This window comes from Lissotriton vulgaris, chromosome 10, assembly GCF_964263255.1.
Source record: "Lissotriton vulgaris chromosome 10, aLisVul1.2, whole genome shotgun sequence".
Classification (NCBI taxonomy): Eukaryota; Metazoa; Chordata; class Amphibia; order Caudata; family Salamandridae; genus Lissotriton; species Lissotriton vulgaris.
In genome coordinates, this window is record NC_141698.1 from 611,058,791 (window position 1) to 611,076,786 (window position 17,996).

Consider the following 17,996-nt stretch of genomic DNA (forward strand, 5'->3'; position numbering starts at 1 on the left):
TGTTTTCCCTACCCAACCTCTTCCTCCAGGTGCCTTCCCCCTTTTCATCACTCTATATACCTGTAATTGAGCTTATATAGCGCACAGCTACCCGCAGTGGGTGTCCCGGCGCTTGCTTAGGGAACCCGTCCTGATATTCCCCTGTGTGATAGCCCCAGCGGGTATCCACAAGGTGAAAGTCAGGCATCCCGCCGCGAGGGGCCGTTGTGGAGATTAAGCAAGCTATTGCCCAGAGTCGCAGAGTGTGAACCCGTGAGTCGAGAAGGCACCGGAGTGAGAATTATCGAGTCCGTGGAATTTTTAGCCCAAGACCCGCCGAGGCGGGGCATTGAACCCTGGTCCAGGACCGATCTCAGCTTCCGGGTCTGCCGCCTCTAACCCCTGAGCCACACTTCTCAGATATGATATCCAGAGGAGAATTTAAGGGGCCCAAAGTTTTATATTGCCTTTTCCTAACTAACTTTAGGTGTTTTTAAAATGTATACCTGGCTCGAGTACTCATCTTGGTCCTGCTGCGCGCCCCTATCCTTTATGGCACCACCTTTATACCCATTTCCTTCCCTAGCTTCCACAGACCCCTTTACTACTGGCATGCAGTTGTTAGCCTTGCATAACTCAGATGTTCAGACTCAAGGACTTGGTTAGTGCTAACAACCGCAAGAATCTTCAGAATGCCTTTTAACATGTTCTGCAAGTAAGATGACTTCGAAAAGACGAGGATCCAGATGGCTGGATCTCAATGGACATTTCTATCCATGCTTGATTTATGTAGGACACTTCGATCAATGAATCTTTAATGGGCTGATACTTAGTTCCTGAAAGTCTAAGCTGGATTGGGACCTATCGACTCCAGACTCCTCTACTGCCAATGCACCTGCCAGCAGACTGAGACAAGGACGTGAGTCGGGGGCCCTTCGCTGATTTGTGGAAAGTGAGTTCTCTAAATGGTCTCATTGCTGGCTACTTTCTTCTTCTAGAGACACTTTGGCTGCACCTTGAACTCTTGGAGCCCCCGCGCTGTGGTCCAATGAAAGGTTGGTACTAAAGTTAAAATGTTTTAGAACTAAGTTCCTTATGGAGGTGGTGATAAGTGAGAGCAGCACTTTTGTTCCTTGTAGAGGTACTTGGTATGAAGTCTTTTGGTTCTATATCCACTTTTTACCTCTTACTGGGCTTCTTCCGCCCTTTTTCCTTAAGATTCCCAAGTAGCGCCCTCTTATGGCGGTGGATTGAAGGAGTGAAAGGGGGCACAGAATTCATGAGGAGACCAGTACACTAAATTTATAGCTAATAATTTGATCAATGAACAATTTAGAATTTCACTGTAAGGGGGACTTCACCCCAAAAGCAACGATTGTGGTTTCTAATTTTAATAAGATAAGGTTACTACTATATTCAGTAAGATTGTTGAGAAGCCTCTAGTTGGGCTGTCCCGATGGAAATCGGCAGGGACTGCTGGGACTGCTCCTATCCCTTGCAAAGAAAAAATTAAGTGGGAAGTTTGTCCCCATTGGACTAGTCCTGGCGAAGAGGTGCGTTTCTATAGCCTGACTCAGTTTGGTACACCCCACTTATACTGCATGATTGAGGGATGTTTGTGAGTGGGTGACAGTTGAGAAGGTGCAGATGCGACACGTTTGTAAGGACGATAAACTTGAGGATGATCTGACAGCCTGGTTGGCTCTTGTATGTAACGGGAGCCGCCGGACTTGCCTGCATCTGGAGGAGAGACTATGTGCTAAACCTCTCACGCCCAAGAAGTGTTGGTTCGGCGGGGAGACTGATATGGATACTGGTTGAGAGTCCCATAGGTAATCATGGACTAATTAAAACGTTCCACTATTACATTGATTATACGGACCTGACACAGAAACAGGGGGTGGAATTGGAGGGGTTCAATTGCTATGTATTGGCTTTGGGAATATTGTGTGAATAAAGAATTTAGGATATTAATAACTGAGTGGACATAAATATACATGCAAACAAGAACATTGTTAGCCATGACTGTCGGTTTTATATTTTTCATCTTATTTTTTGTTTTGTTATAGGCCATTCACTGTTGGCACACACATTTAAGACCTATATCAAACAATATTATGTTTTTATATATCATACAAACGTTTAGGCCTTGTGTGAATGTATTTGTATGCATGATTAGCCTCCTAAATCCCTTGCATCAACAAGAGGTACATGATGTGTAGGTTATCTATTAACTGTTAGAATTTCCAATATCATGATCTATACATTGTATATTTTTTCATCTTGTTCTTCCTATGTCTAAATAACGAGAAACATATTTACACAAAAATAACAAATCAAAAATATATATTTTTCTAATAATTTTCTCCTCAATTTTGGTCTTGTTTACATGTATATTTATGTCCACTCAGTTATTCGTTTCCTAAATGCTTTATTCACACAACATTATACTCCCTAATTTAGGAAATTAATTTAAGGGGCACCCTTCTTTGTTACACAATCTTGGCTTTGGGAATATGCATTTCCTCTTGTGTTGTATTTTAGGTGAGGTAGTTTTTCATGATTTCATGGGATTCTAACGGTTACCATAGACCTTATACTTTAAGACCTTGTATTATCTTTACATTTTCCTTAATGTGTTATCATCGCATATGCATTGATGTTTTTGATACTTACATAGGTGCTGACTGACTACGAGATGTCAGAATACCTAAGATGGACTCCTTTATGTTATGTATTGTCTGTGATATCCCTTTAAGCAAATCAAGTTTAATGAAAAAAAGTAACTAAATGCAAAACCAGTGAAAAAAAAGCGCAAACTACCTCCACCTTTATCACTCAGCCAAGTCGCACACTGCTGCTGCGTCCAGTTCACCCTAACCATCTGGGCTCCCCTGCACCACAGAAATGGCACAGCTGATCCAAGGACCCAAGAACCAATATAACCAAAGATTTCTCCAGTATGAAAAAGATTTCGAACCAAGACATTACTTAATGAACATTTTTTTTTTTTGTTTAAGAAGTTTTTATTGAGTTTTTAAATACACAAGATATAAAGAAGCCAAAATGAAATGCATATATTATAATAAAGTGAAACAATCAGGCGAAAGTCATGAGGCAAAAGAACAACCTTATGAAGAGCGAAGAAAAGACAGAAGAGAGTAAGGAGAAAAGAGAAGAAAGAAAAAGAGAAGAGGAGAGATAGAAAAAAGAGGGGAAAAGAGTTAGTATGGAAGCGTTAGAAGAAAGATACATAGTAAACGGGAGCAAAAGAAGATCTGATTTTTAGAGATAGAGAAGATGAGGAAACAGTAGGAATCCTATGTTCATCACAATAAAATTCCACCAAGTTAGTGGATATAGTTTAGAGTTCTCTTTCCACGATGATAAAATAACTTTAAATGCTAATGTAATAAAACAGTCAAATAGCTTGGAACCAGAAGATATGACATTCATATCAGGTGATAAAGAACCTAGAAAAACATTCTGTATTGTTAAAGTAACATTACATTTGAAAATAGACATGCAAGTATTCCAAACAGATTTCCAAAAGGAGAAAACATTAGAACAATCATAGAGTTGATGTTTTAACGTGCCAGTTTCAGTGGAGCATGACAAACATAATGGGGAAGAACCAGGAGAAAATTTACAAATACTAACTGGGGTAATAAGAGCTCTATGATAAATAAAATATAAGGATTGGGTTATACGTGCAGCAGCAGAAACTTTGAATAACTTAGACCATATTTTATCCCAGGTTGTAATTGGGGGGGAAAAACGGACAAATCAGTTTCCCATGCAATCTCAGTGTGGGATTTAGGTCTTTCGGATAGCAGTAAATTGTATATAAGAGCAGCTTTAGGTCTTTGAAATGAAAATAAAGGATAAAGAGGAGTAACTGGTGTAATAGATGGTGTGTGAGGGGGAGAGAGAAATTGGTTAGGTAAGATTGTATGGCATTAACAATATTATTATATTCAGGAAGAAAAGAGTCAGGCAATTGGTAACTCCTCTGAAAGGTATGAAAGGGAACAATGGAGAAATTGTGAAGCATTTGATGTACAAAAATAATGCACTTTTCTTTCCAATACTTGTATTAAAAAGATTTGCCTTTGTATTTAAGGAATTTGTTATACCATATAGTAGATGTCAAAAAACACTGCAATGGGGTAAAACCCTTAAAAAACTTAGTATTTGATAATATTTGCGAGTATTTTAAAATAGGATTCGAGGACAAAAAGTTACAGTTGGACATAAAGAATACATGTTGAAAAGGAAAATCCTTTAAGCATGAACGCTCAAAAAGAATTCAACTTGGGATGAGAACATCCATAAAATCATATGCTAGTGCAAAAGATTGTCTAAGCAGAAAAGCTGAATGATGACCTTTAAAGTGTGGGAAGCGTACACCGCCTTCTTTTGGTCGAGTAAGTTTGCTTAAGGCAATTCTTGGGTGTTTATTGTTCCACAAAAAGTTTCTACAAATAGAATTGATTCGTGAAAAAAATACATTTGTAATCTTAACGGGAAGCATAGATAGATTATACAAAACATGAGTAACCATCATCATTTTAATGGAATCTAACCTACCATACCATGAAAGATACAATGGTGACCAGGTAAGGAGTAGCGATTGAATTTTATCAATTAATGAATGGATGTTGAATTTAATTGTATCATTTAAGGAGGAAGAGAACCAAATACCGAAGTATTTAATTTTAGGGCACCAAGCAAAATTAGAAGCACTAAACATAAATTGATAACATATAGAATTTAAGAGTAAGACTTCTGTTTTTGAAAGGGTAAGTTTATACCCAGAGATACCAGAGTATAATCGGACTTCATAAAGTGTGGGAGAGAATCAACAGGATTAGACATAGACCAATATATCCTCTGCATATGCAGATATTTTAGTTTCTATAGAGTTATGCTTAAAACCACTAATTAAAGAATTAGTACGAATACGTTCCAGAAAGGGTTCAAGACATAATATAAAAATAAAGGGGAAAGAGGGCAGCCTTGTCGTGTACCTCTAGAAAGAGGGAAACATTTTGAAAAATGTTTATTTACAAAAATACTGTCTCTAGGACAAGAATATAGGAGTTTAACATACGAAATAAGAGGGTCCAAAACCAAACCATTGGAGGGTATGGAACATAAATTGCCAATTAATGCGATCAAATGCTTTTTCAGCATCTAAAGACAAAGCTGCAAGGGGGAATTTATATATTTTTCCATATGGAATGACATTAGCAAACATCCGAGCATTGTCGGATGCCAATCTACCTTTCACAAACACAATCTGATCAGTTTTGATCAAGAGAGGAATAATGGTTTCGAGTCTGGAAGCAAGAATTTTAGAAACATTTTACAGTCATAATTAATTAACGATATAGGTCGATAGTTTTTACAATGAGAATGATCCTTATCAGGTTTGGGAATAATGACAATTAGGGCATCCATAAAAGAGCCGGTTGCTTTAGCCTCCGAAATAAAATAATTAAAAAGTGAGAGGAGTTTAGGGATAAAATTGGATTGAAAGGTATTGTAAAATTCAATAGAGAGACCATCGGGATCCGGGGCTTTAGATTTTTTAAAGGATTTAATAGCATTAATTACCTCCTGGAGAGTGATGTATTTTTCTAATTCAAGGAATTCAACAGGAAGCGAAGGCGGGGATGGGAGACCCGAAAAGAATGTGTTTAGGTTTGGAGAGGAGGGAAAAGTATCTTCAGAAAAAAGAGTTGTAATTGTAATTTATATTTATATAGCACATTATCACCAACGGTCTCTAAGCGCTTGCTTTGGGAACCAGTCCTGGTTTTTCCCTGTGAGATAACCCATACTGGGCACCCCCAAGGTGAAAGCCAGGCATCCCGCCGCGGGGGGCCATAGTGGAGTTTAAGCAAGCTATTGCCCGGAGTTGCAGAGTGTGAACCCGTGATTCGAGCAGGCACCGAAGCGAGAATTATCGAGTCCGTGGACCTTTTGGGCTCAAGACCCTGCCGTGTTGGGAATTGAACCCTGGTCCCGGGTCTGACCTCTGCTGCTTCATGGTCTGCCACTTCTAAACATTGAGCCACACTTCTCGGCAATATCCTCATCAGATGAGACTAGTTTGTTAGTGGACTCATCAAGGACAGGATCAATAGTTTTACGTTCAGATTTAATTTTTAAATAATTAGCTAACATCCTACCCGCTTTGTTCTTACCACCATGATATTTAGATTTGATTTTGAGCAACATATTACATGCTTCAGAGGTAGCTAATTTATTTAGTTCGGATTTTGCTTTGATCAGGTCATGAAGGGCAGAGGCTAAACAAGAGGTGAAATAGATATGTTCTAAGTCTTTAGTTTACGTAGTTGATCTTCATATTTCTTCTTCGAGGACTTCTTCTTTCTCGAGTCATAGGAGATAGTGAAGGCACGAAAAGCAGCTTTAAAAGCATCCCAATTATTAGAAACCAAGGTATCCAATGGGTTATTGATGATAAACTCATTATTGAAAGTGGTAGCTTCCTTGATGAAATTAGAATCCGATAGTAAAAAAGTGTAACGTTTCCATCGGCTGAATTGAGGAAGCAGGGGAGAGGTCTAAAATGGCATGAACAGGGGCGTGGTCCGAAATAAAAATGGAACCAATTTCAGAGGTTTGGATTGAAGGGAGTAAGGATTTACTAACCAAAATATAATCAAGTCTAGAACGGGTGTGATGAACATAAGAAAAAAAGTAAATTCACGTAAATCAGGATTACATGTCTTCCAAACATCATATAAGGAGCGAGAGACAATGGCAGATTGAAAAGCTTTACGAGTTTTGTCAGGTTGAAATTTACAATTGGATAGTCGATCAAAAAAGGGATCTAACCATTGGTTGAAATCACCCGCAATAATGAAATTCGGGCAATCAATGGAGTATAGAAGAATTTTAATGTCATTCCAAAATTTAGGATCAGGTGTAACAGGACCATACATATTTAATAGGAATATTGTTTTGTTGTGCATCACAATCTTTGCCATTACCCATCGTCCATCATCATCGTTTTGTGTAGATAAAATTTGTACTGCCATAGCTTTGTGGAATAATATCGCAACACCCCCGTTTTTTGTTAGAAGCAGGTGAAAAAACAACTTGACCCACCCATTGCTGTTTCAACTTAAGAGATTCTATATCTGAATAATGAGTTTCCTGAAGAAAGGCTATCTGTGAATTGAGTTTTGATAAATGAGACCGTACCTTTTGTCTTTTTACTGGATTTCCAAGACCACGGACGTTCCACGTAACAAGTATACACATAATGGAGGGATGAGGGAAGAACACAGTTGGATTCGATAAACCTCAGGGATGCAGCTACAAAAAAAACAGACCACAAGAAAAAATTACATATAAAACATACTACAAAGATACCCACAATATCAGGATACATTAATAAGAGAGCAAAGATATGAAAGAATGTTGAGCTGATAGAGATAAAAGGAATAGAAAGGCGAGATAAAAGGAATGGAAAGGCAAGAAAAGATGAATAGAACAAAAATGCGGGAAAGAGAGGAAAAGGAGTACAGAAAAGAAAGCGAACAAACCGATCAGGGCACAACAACCAGACCTGTAAAGAGAAGAAAAAGCATTGAGGGGAGAGCATGGTGACACAGAGCAAGGCGGATCTCGTGAAAATTAATAAGGAATCTAGAAAAGCAAGAGCCTAAAAAGGAGGAGAATCAAGTTTAATAAATAAGAAAGAAAAAGATAAAAGTAAAAAGAATCAAGCATGGTTGAAGGTGATGCATGTTAAGGAAATCAGAAGGCAAAAAAGGGGAACATGTTAATTGAATAGAAAAAAACAAATAAGCTGCTTATATAAAGATAGAAAATTGGAGGAGCAAAACAGGATAATCAGACAGTAGTATCCATTCCAGTTGAAGAAAATGATTGAAGAAAAAGTTTCAATTTCTCAGGATCATCAAAGGACCGTGAACGACCATCTTGAGTGATCTTGCAGAGACACGGATGAAGAATTCCATATTGAATATTAAGGCGTCTCATCTGAGGGCGCAGGGCTAGGAACTTCTTTCGACGTGCGTTGGTTGCATTGGAGATGTCTTGTGAGATGAAGATGTTGTGACCAGATAAGACTCGTTTGAGTTTAACAGCTTTCAGAACAGACATCAATTCAGTAAATTCCAAGAACATAATTATACCACGTGGTTTCGCAGGGTTAGATGTAGGGTGACTCAAGCGATGTGCTCTTTGTATATTAAGGGGAGTGTTTGAAGATGTGAGGTCAAGGAGTTCTGGAAGAAATTTTTGAAGAGAGAACCATGTTGGATCCCTCAACATTTTCCGGAAGACCATAAAGGTGTATGTTATTGCGACGATTACGATTTTCCAAATCCTCGGTATGAATTTTTAATTTATGAATTTCCTGCTCCAATATTGGAATCTTTGTGGAGATATCCTGAAGGACGCCAACACGTTGTTTTAAGTCAAGTACTCTAGTCTCCATAACAGTCCATCTCTCCTCAATGTGATTCAATTTTTCATTCGTAGCCAACATAAAAGGCTGGGGACCCCGCACTTCTTCCAGGATGGAGTCCAGAACAGGGCTCTGAGAGGAGTGAATAGGGGACGGCGGGTCATTTTTTTGCCGTTGCCCGTGACAGAAGACCTGGAGGAGTTGGTGATTAGCCATAATGATAGCAATAGGGGTGTGGTAAGAGGACAGCAAACTGATGCAGCAAAAATGAAATCTGAGATGAATTCAGACGTGCCAAAAATACTCCAGTAATGCACAAGGAAAATTCCATACGTAGTACCACTTGAAAGGAACAGCACTAGATTGTGCAGCGTAGAAGAAAGTGTGCTCAGCGGCTATTGAGTAGCGGCCGCACACAACCACAACAAGAAGTGGAGTGGCAGTAAAAGCAAATTATGTTCAAGTCATTCAAGAGTAATTTGCTGCAGGGGAAATAGAAAGTCAGTATGCATTAATAAGCCCTCTTAGTTGTGTAAAAAAACGAATGAAATTAAAAGCTTGCTGTCATCTCATAGCATTCTTCAGAATAATTCCTCACAGATGCAAAGGGAAAAAAGACATTGCCTAAACAATGCGCTCAGCAGGGCAAAACAGCCAGCCACATCCACTCTGAGGCGAGAGGCTGCATATAAGCAACAAACACGAGGAGATGGAAAGAAGTTGCCCAAAAAATACAGCAGTATACCAAAAAAGCAAGCAGAGTACATAAAAACCTGAGCATATCCATGAAAACCATGCATGGTTGCTGTCTCCAGGAGGTTACCGCCGTGCTGAGGAGACGCGGTTGTGGTGCCTTAAAATGGCGGCCGCCGGCGTCGCGATGTGTGGAAATGAAGAGATTCCGTAATTCAGCCGACAGAGGTGGAAAGGGCCCGCTGACACCGGCAACATGAGCTCCGCATCTTCCGACGCCAGTGTCAAGCACTCCACGAAGCGAAAGCAGCGTGCAAGCGGCTCACATGTAGAGAAGAGGTCCGCTGAGAAGCGGAGCTCACGAAAGATCTGCCATGTCGCGGCGGCGTAGCCACGCCCCCTACTTAATGAACATTAAAGAGGCAGAAGTAAGCAAAAGGAATGCTTGGGTCACAAGGCGCAAATCAACCCCACTCACCCTGCTGCATGTTCAAACCCCCACCGGCACGCCAGGTGAAGGGGGTAGAACTCAGTAGAGAGGGAAGACCACCACCATCCCCTGATGCTCCTGCAACCTGTGTTCCTGTGTCCCAACCGCTGCTGACCAGCTCTGTATGTTTCAGGCTTCATCCAATGAGGGGCCGAAGCCATAGAACTATAAACAATGGCATCACTTGAACCACTCTCCTTGGATCTGCTCACTGGCTACTGGATGATGTCGGCGCCCGGTGACCATAGCCAAGAGTCCTGTAGTCCTTAGCGGTAACAGAGGCTCATCATCTTTATCTTGCAAAACTCACTGGGTGGGTGGGTACATGTGCGCCATAGCATGTTGGCATAGCAGCATCAGGAGGAGCAGCGCATTTCAGCAGTGAATAGAGAAGGCCTGCAGGAGTGAGTCTTCCATTTGTTTCCATGATGTCATGTAATCTCCATACAACCATTGTAGTGCCAAGGGTATTTTGGCAAATCAAGGGAACCATGCTGTGCTTTTTAGCTATTATATAGGAATATTAAAATCACTCTTTCTGACTCAGTAGGATGCTGAAGCGCTTGCCTACAGATCCAGACTAGAAGTAGGTCAGCTCTCCATAGCATAACTTTGGCATAGAAAGTTGTGTGCTGGTAGGGATCTTCCAGATCTGTGGACTGTTGATTGTATTTAAAGATGCAATTGTTATCCCAAGTTTGTGAGATGATGAAGATATCTGGAAAATACGAAAATACCCATGTTTTTCTCTCTTGTAAAGTGTATATGCTCCTGAATGCTTCGAATTTGCTTGGTGGATTGTATATATTAAGCTGGTATGAAGATCTAGGATGAATGTATGGTGCAAAAAGCTATTCTTCGGCAAGGATATTCTTTTACAGTTTCAATATTTAAGCCATCAGTTTTGTAACTCCTGGGAGCTTCGTTCACTTAACTCCTTCGCTGAGGTGGCTATTCCGCCGCAGCGGTAACGGTCGCCGGGGGGGGGGTGAGCTGCGCGGGTGACAGAACCGTTCCGTCACGGCTCGCGGGTGAGCTGTGCTCATGACGGAACGGTTCCGTCACGGCCCCGCCCGCTCAATTAAACGCGCCGCGCAGGCGCGAAACAGCATGAGCACAGCTCACTAGCGAGCCGGAACGGAACGGTTCCGTCAATAGCCTCGAAGAGGTTAACTGAAGATAATTTTTTTCACATTAATTATTAGTTTGTGGTAGTTTTAAATGTATGTGTTACAGACAGTTGACACGCCAAACCTATAGGTGTACGCTAAAGGAAAACAGTATCACCAGCATACAACATTATCAATCAATCAAACTTTATTTCGGTTTTTGTTCAAAAACCACAAAAGTACAAGTACAATAACACAGAAAATTCTTAATTATTTTAAAAAAAAACATATCATAGCAGGATACAGAGGTGCAAGAGTATAATTTCATCATTTCATAATAACCAGAAAAATACATAATTTGTCCAAGTTGTGCCGACAATTTCATAAAAAGATTTCATAGAGTAAAGACCATTACAAATCCATGCATTTTCTTTATTTAACAGTTGATTTTAAAAATTCAAGGACCTGGAGAATACTATCATTGTGCAAAAGTTGTAAATACATCAAGGCTGGTCTGATCTGAGTAAAATTAAAATTTCTTAAAAGTGTCAGCAGATAGCGTTTACGGGGGTATTCATAAAAGCTTCATAAAAATATAAAATGCAGCATATCCTGCGGAGACTTTCTGTCGCAGCCGCAGGGTGCTGCAACTTTACTAAAAATAGCAGTTCTTGGCCTAATAAGCAAACAATGAGAACATTTTTTCATGAGGTCAGAGAGCCCATTAAATAAGGCTCAATAGATGCACATGTTTTCAGCATAACACATTTTCTGACACTCTGCTTCTGGATCTCAATGGCTTCCCTCTGGCTCTTCCTATCCATGTGGTAGGCCAGTTTCGTTGCCTCAAAGTCCCCCTTAACAATGCCACTAGGGTTTTCAAACAATTCGGAACGCCCCAGTCTAAAAAAACTAGACTTCAAATATTTCATCCATGAGATGGCCAATGCATTATCCTGAGACAAACAGTCTTTCACAATTCAGTGCGTCAATGGAATATCAGGATTCAGCCAAAGTTTTATCCAACAGGTCAGTGGACGTAGGGGAAAAATATCACTTATGTATTGTGTCCCCAATTCTTCATGGACTGCTAGATTGGACCTGCCCGAGGGGACACACAGGAGACGCTGCATGAAAGTTTTCCACAATCTGGAGCTGCTCTCCTGCGACATACCCCCATATTTCACTGTCATATACAGCCGTGGCCACTGATTTGGCATTATATAATTGCAGCATGGCGGCAGTTGGTTTTTGCTCCAATTTGGATGCAAAATTAAAAATAGATGCATTCACCCTGACCAGTTCTCCTTTCTTTTTAAGAAGTTGCAGGCCCCAGTTTAGTTTAGTGTCGAAAAGGACCCCAAGATAGAACATCTTTGATGTGGGGATTACTGATTCATCTACTTTAAATAAAAAGTTCCTTCAAGGTTGTTGACCTACTTGCATGACAAATGATTTAGAATGATTAATCATTAAGTCTCTGTCATGAAGGACTTAAAAGCATTTAAAAGAGCTTGGAGGCCCCTTTCAGGCCTCGATAGGAGTACTGAATCATCTGCATATACTAGAACTGGAATACTCCGGCGACCAACTCTAGGACAGTCAGCCGACACCTCCTGTAAAAAGCTATCCAGGTCATTAATATAGAAGTTAAAAAGAAAAGGAGCCAAAATACATCCTTGTCAGACTCCTTTTCTAATATTAAAATTATTTGTCACGCTCGGATCTTGAGAGAATCTAAGGAGCCAAAATACATCCTTGTCGGACTCCTTTTCTAATATTAAAATTATTTGTCACGCTCAGATCTTGAGAGAATCTAACGTTGGCTCTAGTATTGCTATGCAGGTCTATAAGTAAGTCAACAATACCACTGTCCATCCCCTTCGCCCTCATGGACTGCCACAGCTTCCAGCCTGTTCACACAGTCAAAAGCTGAGGACAGATCCATGAAGACGAGGTGGATGGTACCCCTGTGAGCCGCTGTATATTTACTGAAAATTAAGAAAAGGTTAAGGCATTGGGTTGTTGTTGAGCGACCACTGCAGAATCCATACTGGGAGATGGACATGTTATTTTCCTCTACCCAGGATGAACGTCTCTGTAGTAGTATCCTTCCTATTATTTTCACCATGGAATCAATAAGTGAAATGGGTCTATAGCAATGTGGGCTACATTTGTCTCCTTTTTTAAAGACTGGGACAATTGTGGACACCCCCCAAGATTGGGGGCATTCACATTGCACTGCAGCATTAAAAACAGACTCCAGGATGGGAGCCCAAAAGGAAGTCTCAAACTTAAATAAGTCTGGAGGAATCCCATCTGGTCTGGGTGCTTTCCTGGCTGTTAATCCCATGATACCCTCAATGATTTCACCCCTGTCAATTCTAATTGTCTTTCCATTATTGGCAGGTGCCGGGCTAGCAATTTCTTCCATAGGACAGTCATACAGTTGCTCGAAATGTACTTCCCAGTCCTTCTTGGGTATATGGCATTCAAGACCGTCACCGCTCTCCTGGACAAGAAAAGGCTTTTTTATTGCGCCCCAAAATTTAGAGCTATTAAGAGTTTTAGGGTCCAATAACTCGATCCAAGCCTCTACCCTTAGGGATTCCTTACATTTAGCTAGTATTGATTTGTATTCCTTCCGACACAATTGTACATTCGCCTGTTCTCTGGGTTTAGCTGCTAAAGCCACCCTAAGATTACTGGCTGCTTTAGAGCAATCATGATTAAACCACTTTGGTCCCACATTAGCTTGATTTTTAACTGGTGCGGACAGCAGCTTCTTAACCTTATCTGAAAGTGACTGAAATGCCCCAAGCACCTTCATATGCTGTATGCCTCCTTGGGTGCAGGTGATAATTTCGTCTGCACACAATACTTTAATATCTTTGTGCAGCAAATTAGGGGTAATCTTAGACCATTTCAGTCTGCGCCTACCATCAGTTGTGCCTAGTCTTCCCTGACTAGGGTTCGGCCCTTCCTTAGCTATCCATGGTCCTAGCAATCGCAAAGTAAGTGGATTGTGGTCGCTAAATTCACTCTCCTCAATTAAAAAATAATCTACAAAAGTCTGCATAGACACTGAAATTAACACATAATCAATAAATGTTCCCTTCCCATGACCCTTAAAAGTAGGTGTCTCAAATCTTTTGGAGGGATCCATCAAAGCCATGGTGGGTGTCACATCCAGATCATTCAACATATCATTAAAAAGCTCCCCCTCAATCGAGTGTTCAAAATGTAAACCATGAGGTTGTGAACAATTTAGATCTAGGATACATTTAAATAGGGGGTCACCATAAGGGTGTACATTAAAGTCACCCATAACCATGAGATTATGCGGGCTAATAAAAACATTCAAAGCAGATAAATTACTAGAATCTGAGCATGAATTAACTGAATTATAAAAATTTACCAGACCAGCTAAACAACATTACTAGTTACATATGTCCTCCCAGAACAGGTGGACTGAGCAGAGCATGATCTATTGTACAGCAGTTAGTTCTAACACCTCCCTGATATCTTGTAAATCCATCCTTTCTGATGGGCCCAGGCTTGCAGAGGTTCAATAATTCTTTTAGAAAGATTTTTCCTGCTGCATCAAGTAATGCAGCTACCTGGCTACTACCTTTTGTAGGTAGTTATGGTTAAATCCTCTTTGCATGAGAGGAGTGTAAGACCAACCATTGATGCAGATCAATAATAATGTGGAATTTGACTAAATGGTCAAGATATTCAAAATGCCCTCTCCCATTAACCATTCACAGCCAGCCTCTCACCTTTTGGCAATGTCATTTCTCATTCTTTTGACCCGATTTACACCAACCAGGCAAATTACCTATTCTGAAGAAATATCTATTTTAATTTCAATCTTGTAGTTCCCTTCAGTGTTTTTGATGTGTTCCTGTCAGCAATAGAATTGAAAACTCAGCCGATGTACCCCCCCACCCCCTTTCCTTTGCTTTATTTTCACCCTCCACCCCAGATGAATGAGCATGAAGCTTGACCTGCTGAAGGTTTGTAAAGAAAACCGTGATCGAAAAGTTCCATGCAGATTAGTTAAATTGTGCATAAATTATTCAACCACTGAAAAAGCCTATTAAATTGAAATGGAACTTTAATCTAACAGTGGTTGTTATTGCCAACTATGTAATGCATAGGTATTGTATAATGAATGCAACTTATAATGATACAATGAAATGCTTTTTATGGCAGCAGCATTAAGTCTGTACTGCGCCATAGCACTTTGATTGTCTTGTAAGAGTTTGTTTTGAAACTATGTAGTTGAACAAGTTCTTATTAATAGTGAATTGGCCAGTTCCATTAGCGGGATGAGGAGACCGGGGCGATAGTTCCTAGTCTTCTCCATCGTAGGTTGGTTTTCCAATTTGGCTGGAAAGCAGGTAACACGTTTGTAACTTGGTTACATTTAATTTTTAAAAGCTACACACTTGAGCATTAACAAGCTGATTGCCTTAGTAGTTGTTTTTAACCGTATCATTTTAAATGTTTGTTTCCTCTTTTAGAACAAGGACAATAACACGTTTAAAGACTTGTTGAAGGCCAATGCAGAGAAACCAGTGAAGCTGGAAGTATACAATATCAAGACCATGAAAATGCGGGAGGTAGAAGTTACACCAAACAACATGTGGGGAGGCCAGGGACTCCTGGGTGCCAGTGTGAGGTTCTGCAGTTTTCAAGGAGTCCACGAATATGTGTGGCATGTGCTGGTAAGAAACCATTATATTAACGCTTTTTTTCTAGCCTTTGTGATATTACATTACCTTAAGTTCTCCCTGCCCTAGCATTCTGTTCCGGCAGAAAAGAGCAGATATTAAATTAATTGACTATCGCTGCGATCATGTGTTTATGCTGGACCTTCTTGTGGGATACAGATAAAATATGGTGTCCTGATACTACTTTGTGCTAACTACTGGAAAAGATGGTAGAATGAAAACTATCCACCATGCCACAGATTTTTAGCTGCATATTGAATAAAGTACCTTTCTGCATATGGGATCTGTGAAGACTCAACAGTTTCAGTTTATGTTGCAGAGGCCTCCATACAGTGTTGCAACACTTTTGTATTGTTTAGTATTTGTTTATTGGATTTATCAAAGGAAAATCTGAACATCCAAGTCAGAGCAAATGCAGCCAATCAGCAGGATGTCACATACATTCAATTCCGTAGGTGTACAGTACATCGGTCTCGTCAAAATCATTTTGCAATTGTTTCCCTGACCACCCCCGAATTCCGTCCTGCCAGTCCATGCAGTGTTGTTTATTTACTTATAAGGTCTAGTTGCAAGTTGCTCATAATATTATGTTCGAGGCATATGAGCTGCAGATTGCACACTATGCATAGATTGCCACCTAGTGTTGGGCCGGGATGTTTGCAGTTTGTTTTGTGGAAAAGTCTTTGGAAGTCACAGGATAGGGGACTCCTCCTTTGGATGATACTGCACATGGTCATTGGCTCCATCCCCAGATTGTTTTTTTTCCGCCACCGGGCTCGGATGTGTTTCCAGCGCTCCGTGTTGAAACCAAATTCCTTCGGCGCGCAATCCTCACCAAACTACAAAACTTAGTTCTGAACGCTTCTCCACTCAACGCTACTCTTCAACGTCAAATACTTCGATTCCGGTCGTCGTCGACGGCCTTCGGGCCTACCTAGGTCGCAACTCTAGCTCATGAAAAGGACGCCATTCAAAAAGTGTCCTCAATGTGGGTCGAAGTTTCCCCACACCGACCTTCACGAGGTGTGTAACCTCTGCCTTTCTCCAGAGCACGAGGCAAGGGACTGTTCAGCTTGTGCCTCTTTCCGCTCCAAAAAGACTATCCGGGACCGAAGAGCGAGAAGAACAATGGCTTGATCTTCATCCTCCATTCCGGACGACCTCTTCGAGGAAGGCGTCAACGCCCCAGAACATCAGGACATCGACAGCGGTTCCGAAAATGAAGAAGATTCGGATGTCGTGGACGTCACTCCCGTGCAACGGGTCGTAAGTAAGACAGTCGACCCCCCCCCCCCCCCCGACCCTTCCTCAACACCCCCAAAGAAGGCCCAGGTTACACCCTCACCCTCGGGCTCGGGTGCACACAGACACTCCGCTTCTACTGCCCCACCTTCGGGCCTGGAAAAGAAGCCAATTAAGTCTTCGGCCGACTCTGGCTCGAGTCAGCCTTCCCATGGTCCCGGCGCCAACTTACCGGCACCCAAAAAGACATCAACAATGGCTACGCCGATGTCTAAACCATTGGCTCCCAAAACCACCACTCCTTCGGCACCGAAACCGAGGTCCGAACCAGGCAAACCTTCGGATTCCAAAAAACAGCCGGAACCGAAAAAAGCATCGGATCCAAAGAAACAACCGGATCCAAAAACAGTACCCGACCCGAAAAAACATTCAGAACCGATAAAACATTCGGAGCCGAGAGAGTCCTGCTTCCCCGGCTAAAGACATTGCCAAAAAACCAAAGCAAGCCGCTTCGGTGCCGAAACCTTCCACAGCACCAAAAGCCAGGCCTCCAGAAGAGGACGTATATTTTCCGGACCCTGCCCAAAAGACTCTGGCCAAGGACCCAATACCTGAACAGTTGATTTTGGCCTCAAAGAAGCGACCACTGGGCAATCCAGCTCCAGTTCCGCTTGCAAAGGACATGGCTACCTCGCCTTTAAGGCCGCCTTCCCCTTCTCCTCCACCTATGCCATCACCAGACTCTCCCACACCACAGCATTCCCCCACACCCTCTCATACATATGATAGTTCTGATGATATGGGGGGTAACATGCCTGATCCAGACACACCTACAGGATCACCTGACCCATGGGTTGATTACACCACCCCGGATGTCCCAAATGTCCCTCAAAATGACTTGTACCCCTCACGGCCTTCCCCACCAGAAGGCACTATAGGGTTTAACGAACTAATACACAGGGCTGCACAATATCACGGGGTAGACATGCATACAGACCCTGTAGACGAGGACTTCCTGATGGATACCTTTGATAAAGCACAAAGGTCAGCATCCATCTTACCAATGCTCAAAGAAGTAATTAAACATGCTGCTGAAGTCTTTAAAGACCCAGTCAGAACTAGAATAATTAATCCTCGTATAGAGAAGAAATATAAAGCTGCCCCTTCAGACCCAGAATACATTAAGGGGCCAGTACCACTAGACTCACTGCTAGTTTCCAACACACGCAAGAGAGCTAACTCACAAACATCTGGTGATGCTGCCCCACCAG

General features: G+C 41.4%; 1 protein-coding gene across 1 annotated transcript in view; it reads left to right on the forward strand.

Moving 5' to 3' along the window:
* GORASP1 (golgi reassembly stacking protein 1) overlaps positions 1–17,996 on the forward strand; it is a 234,994-nt gene that overhangs the window by 54,158 nt on the left and 162,840 nt on the right. The window contains exon 3 of the mRNA XM_086941451.1: positions 15,274–15,477. Coding sequence (XP_086797577.1) covers positions 15,274–15,477 — 204 coding nt within the window. The remainder of the gene's footprint in view (positions 1–15,273; positions 15,478–17,996) is intronic.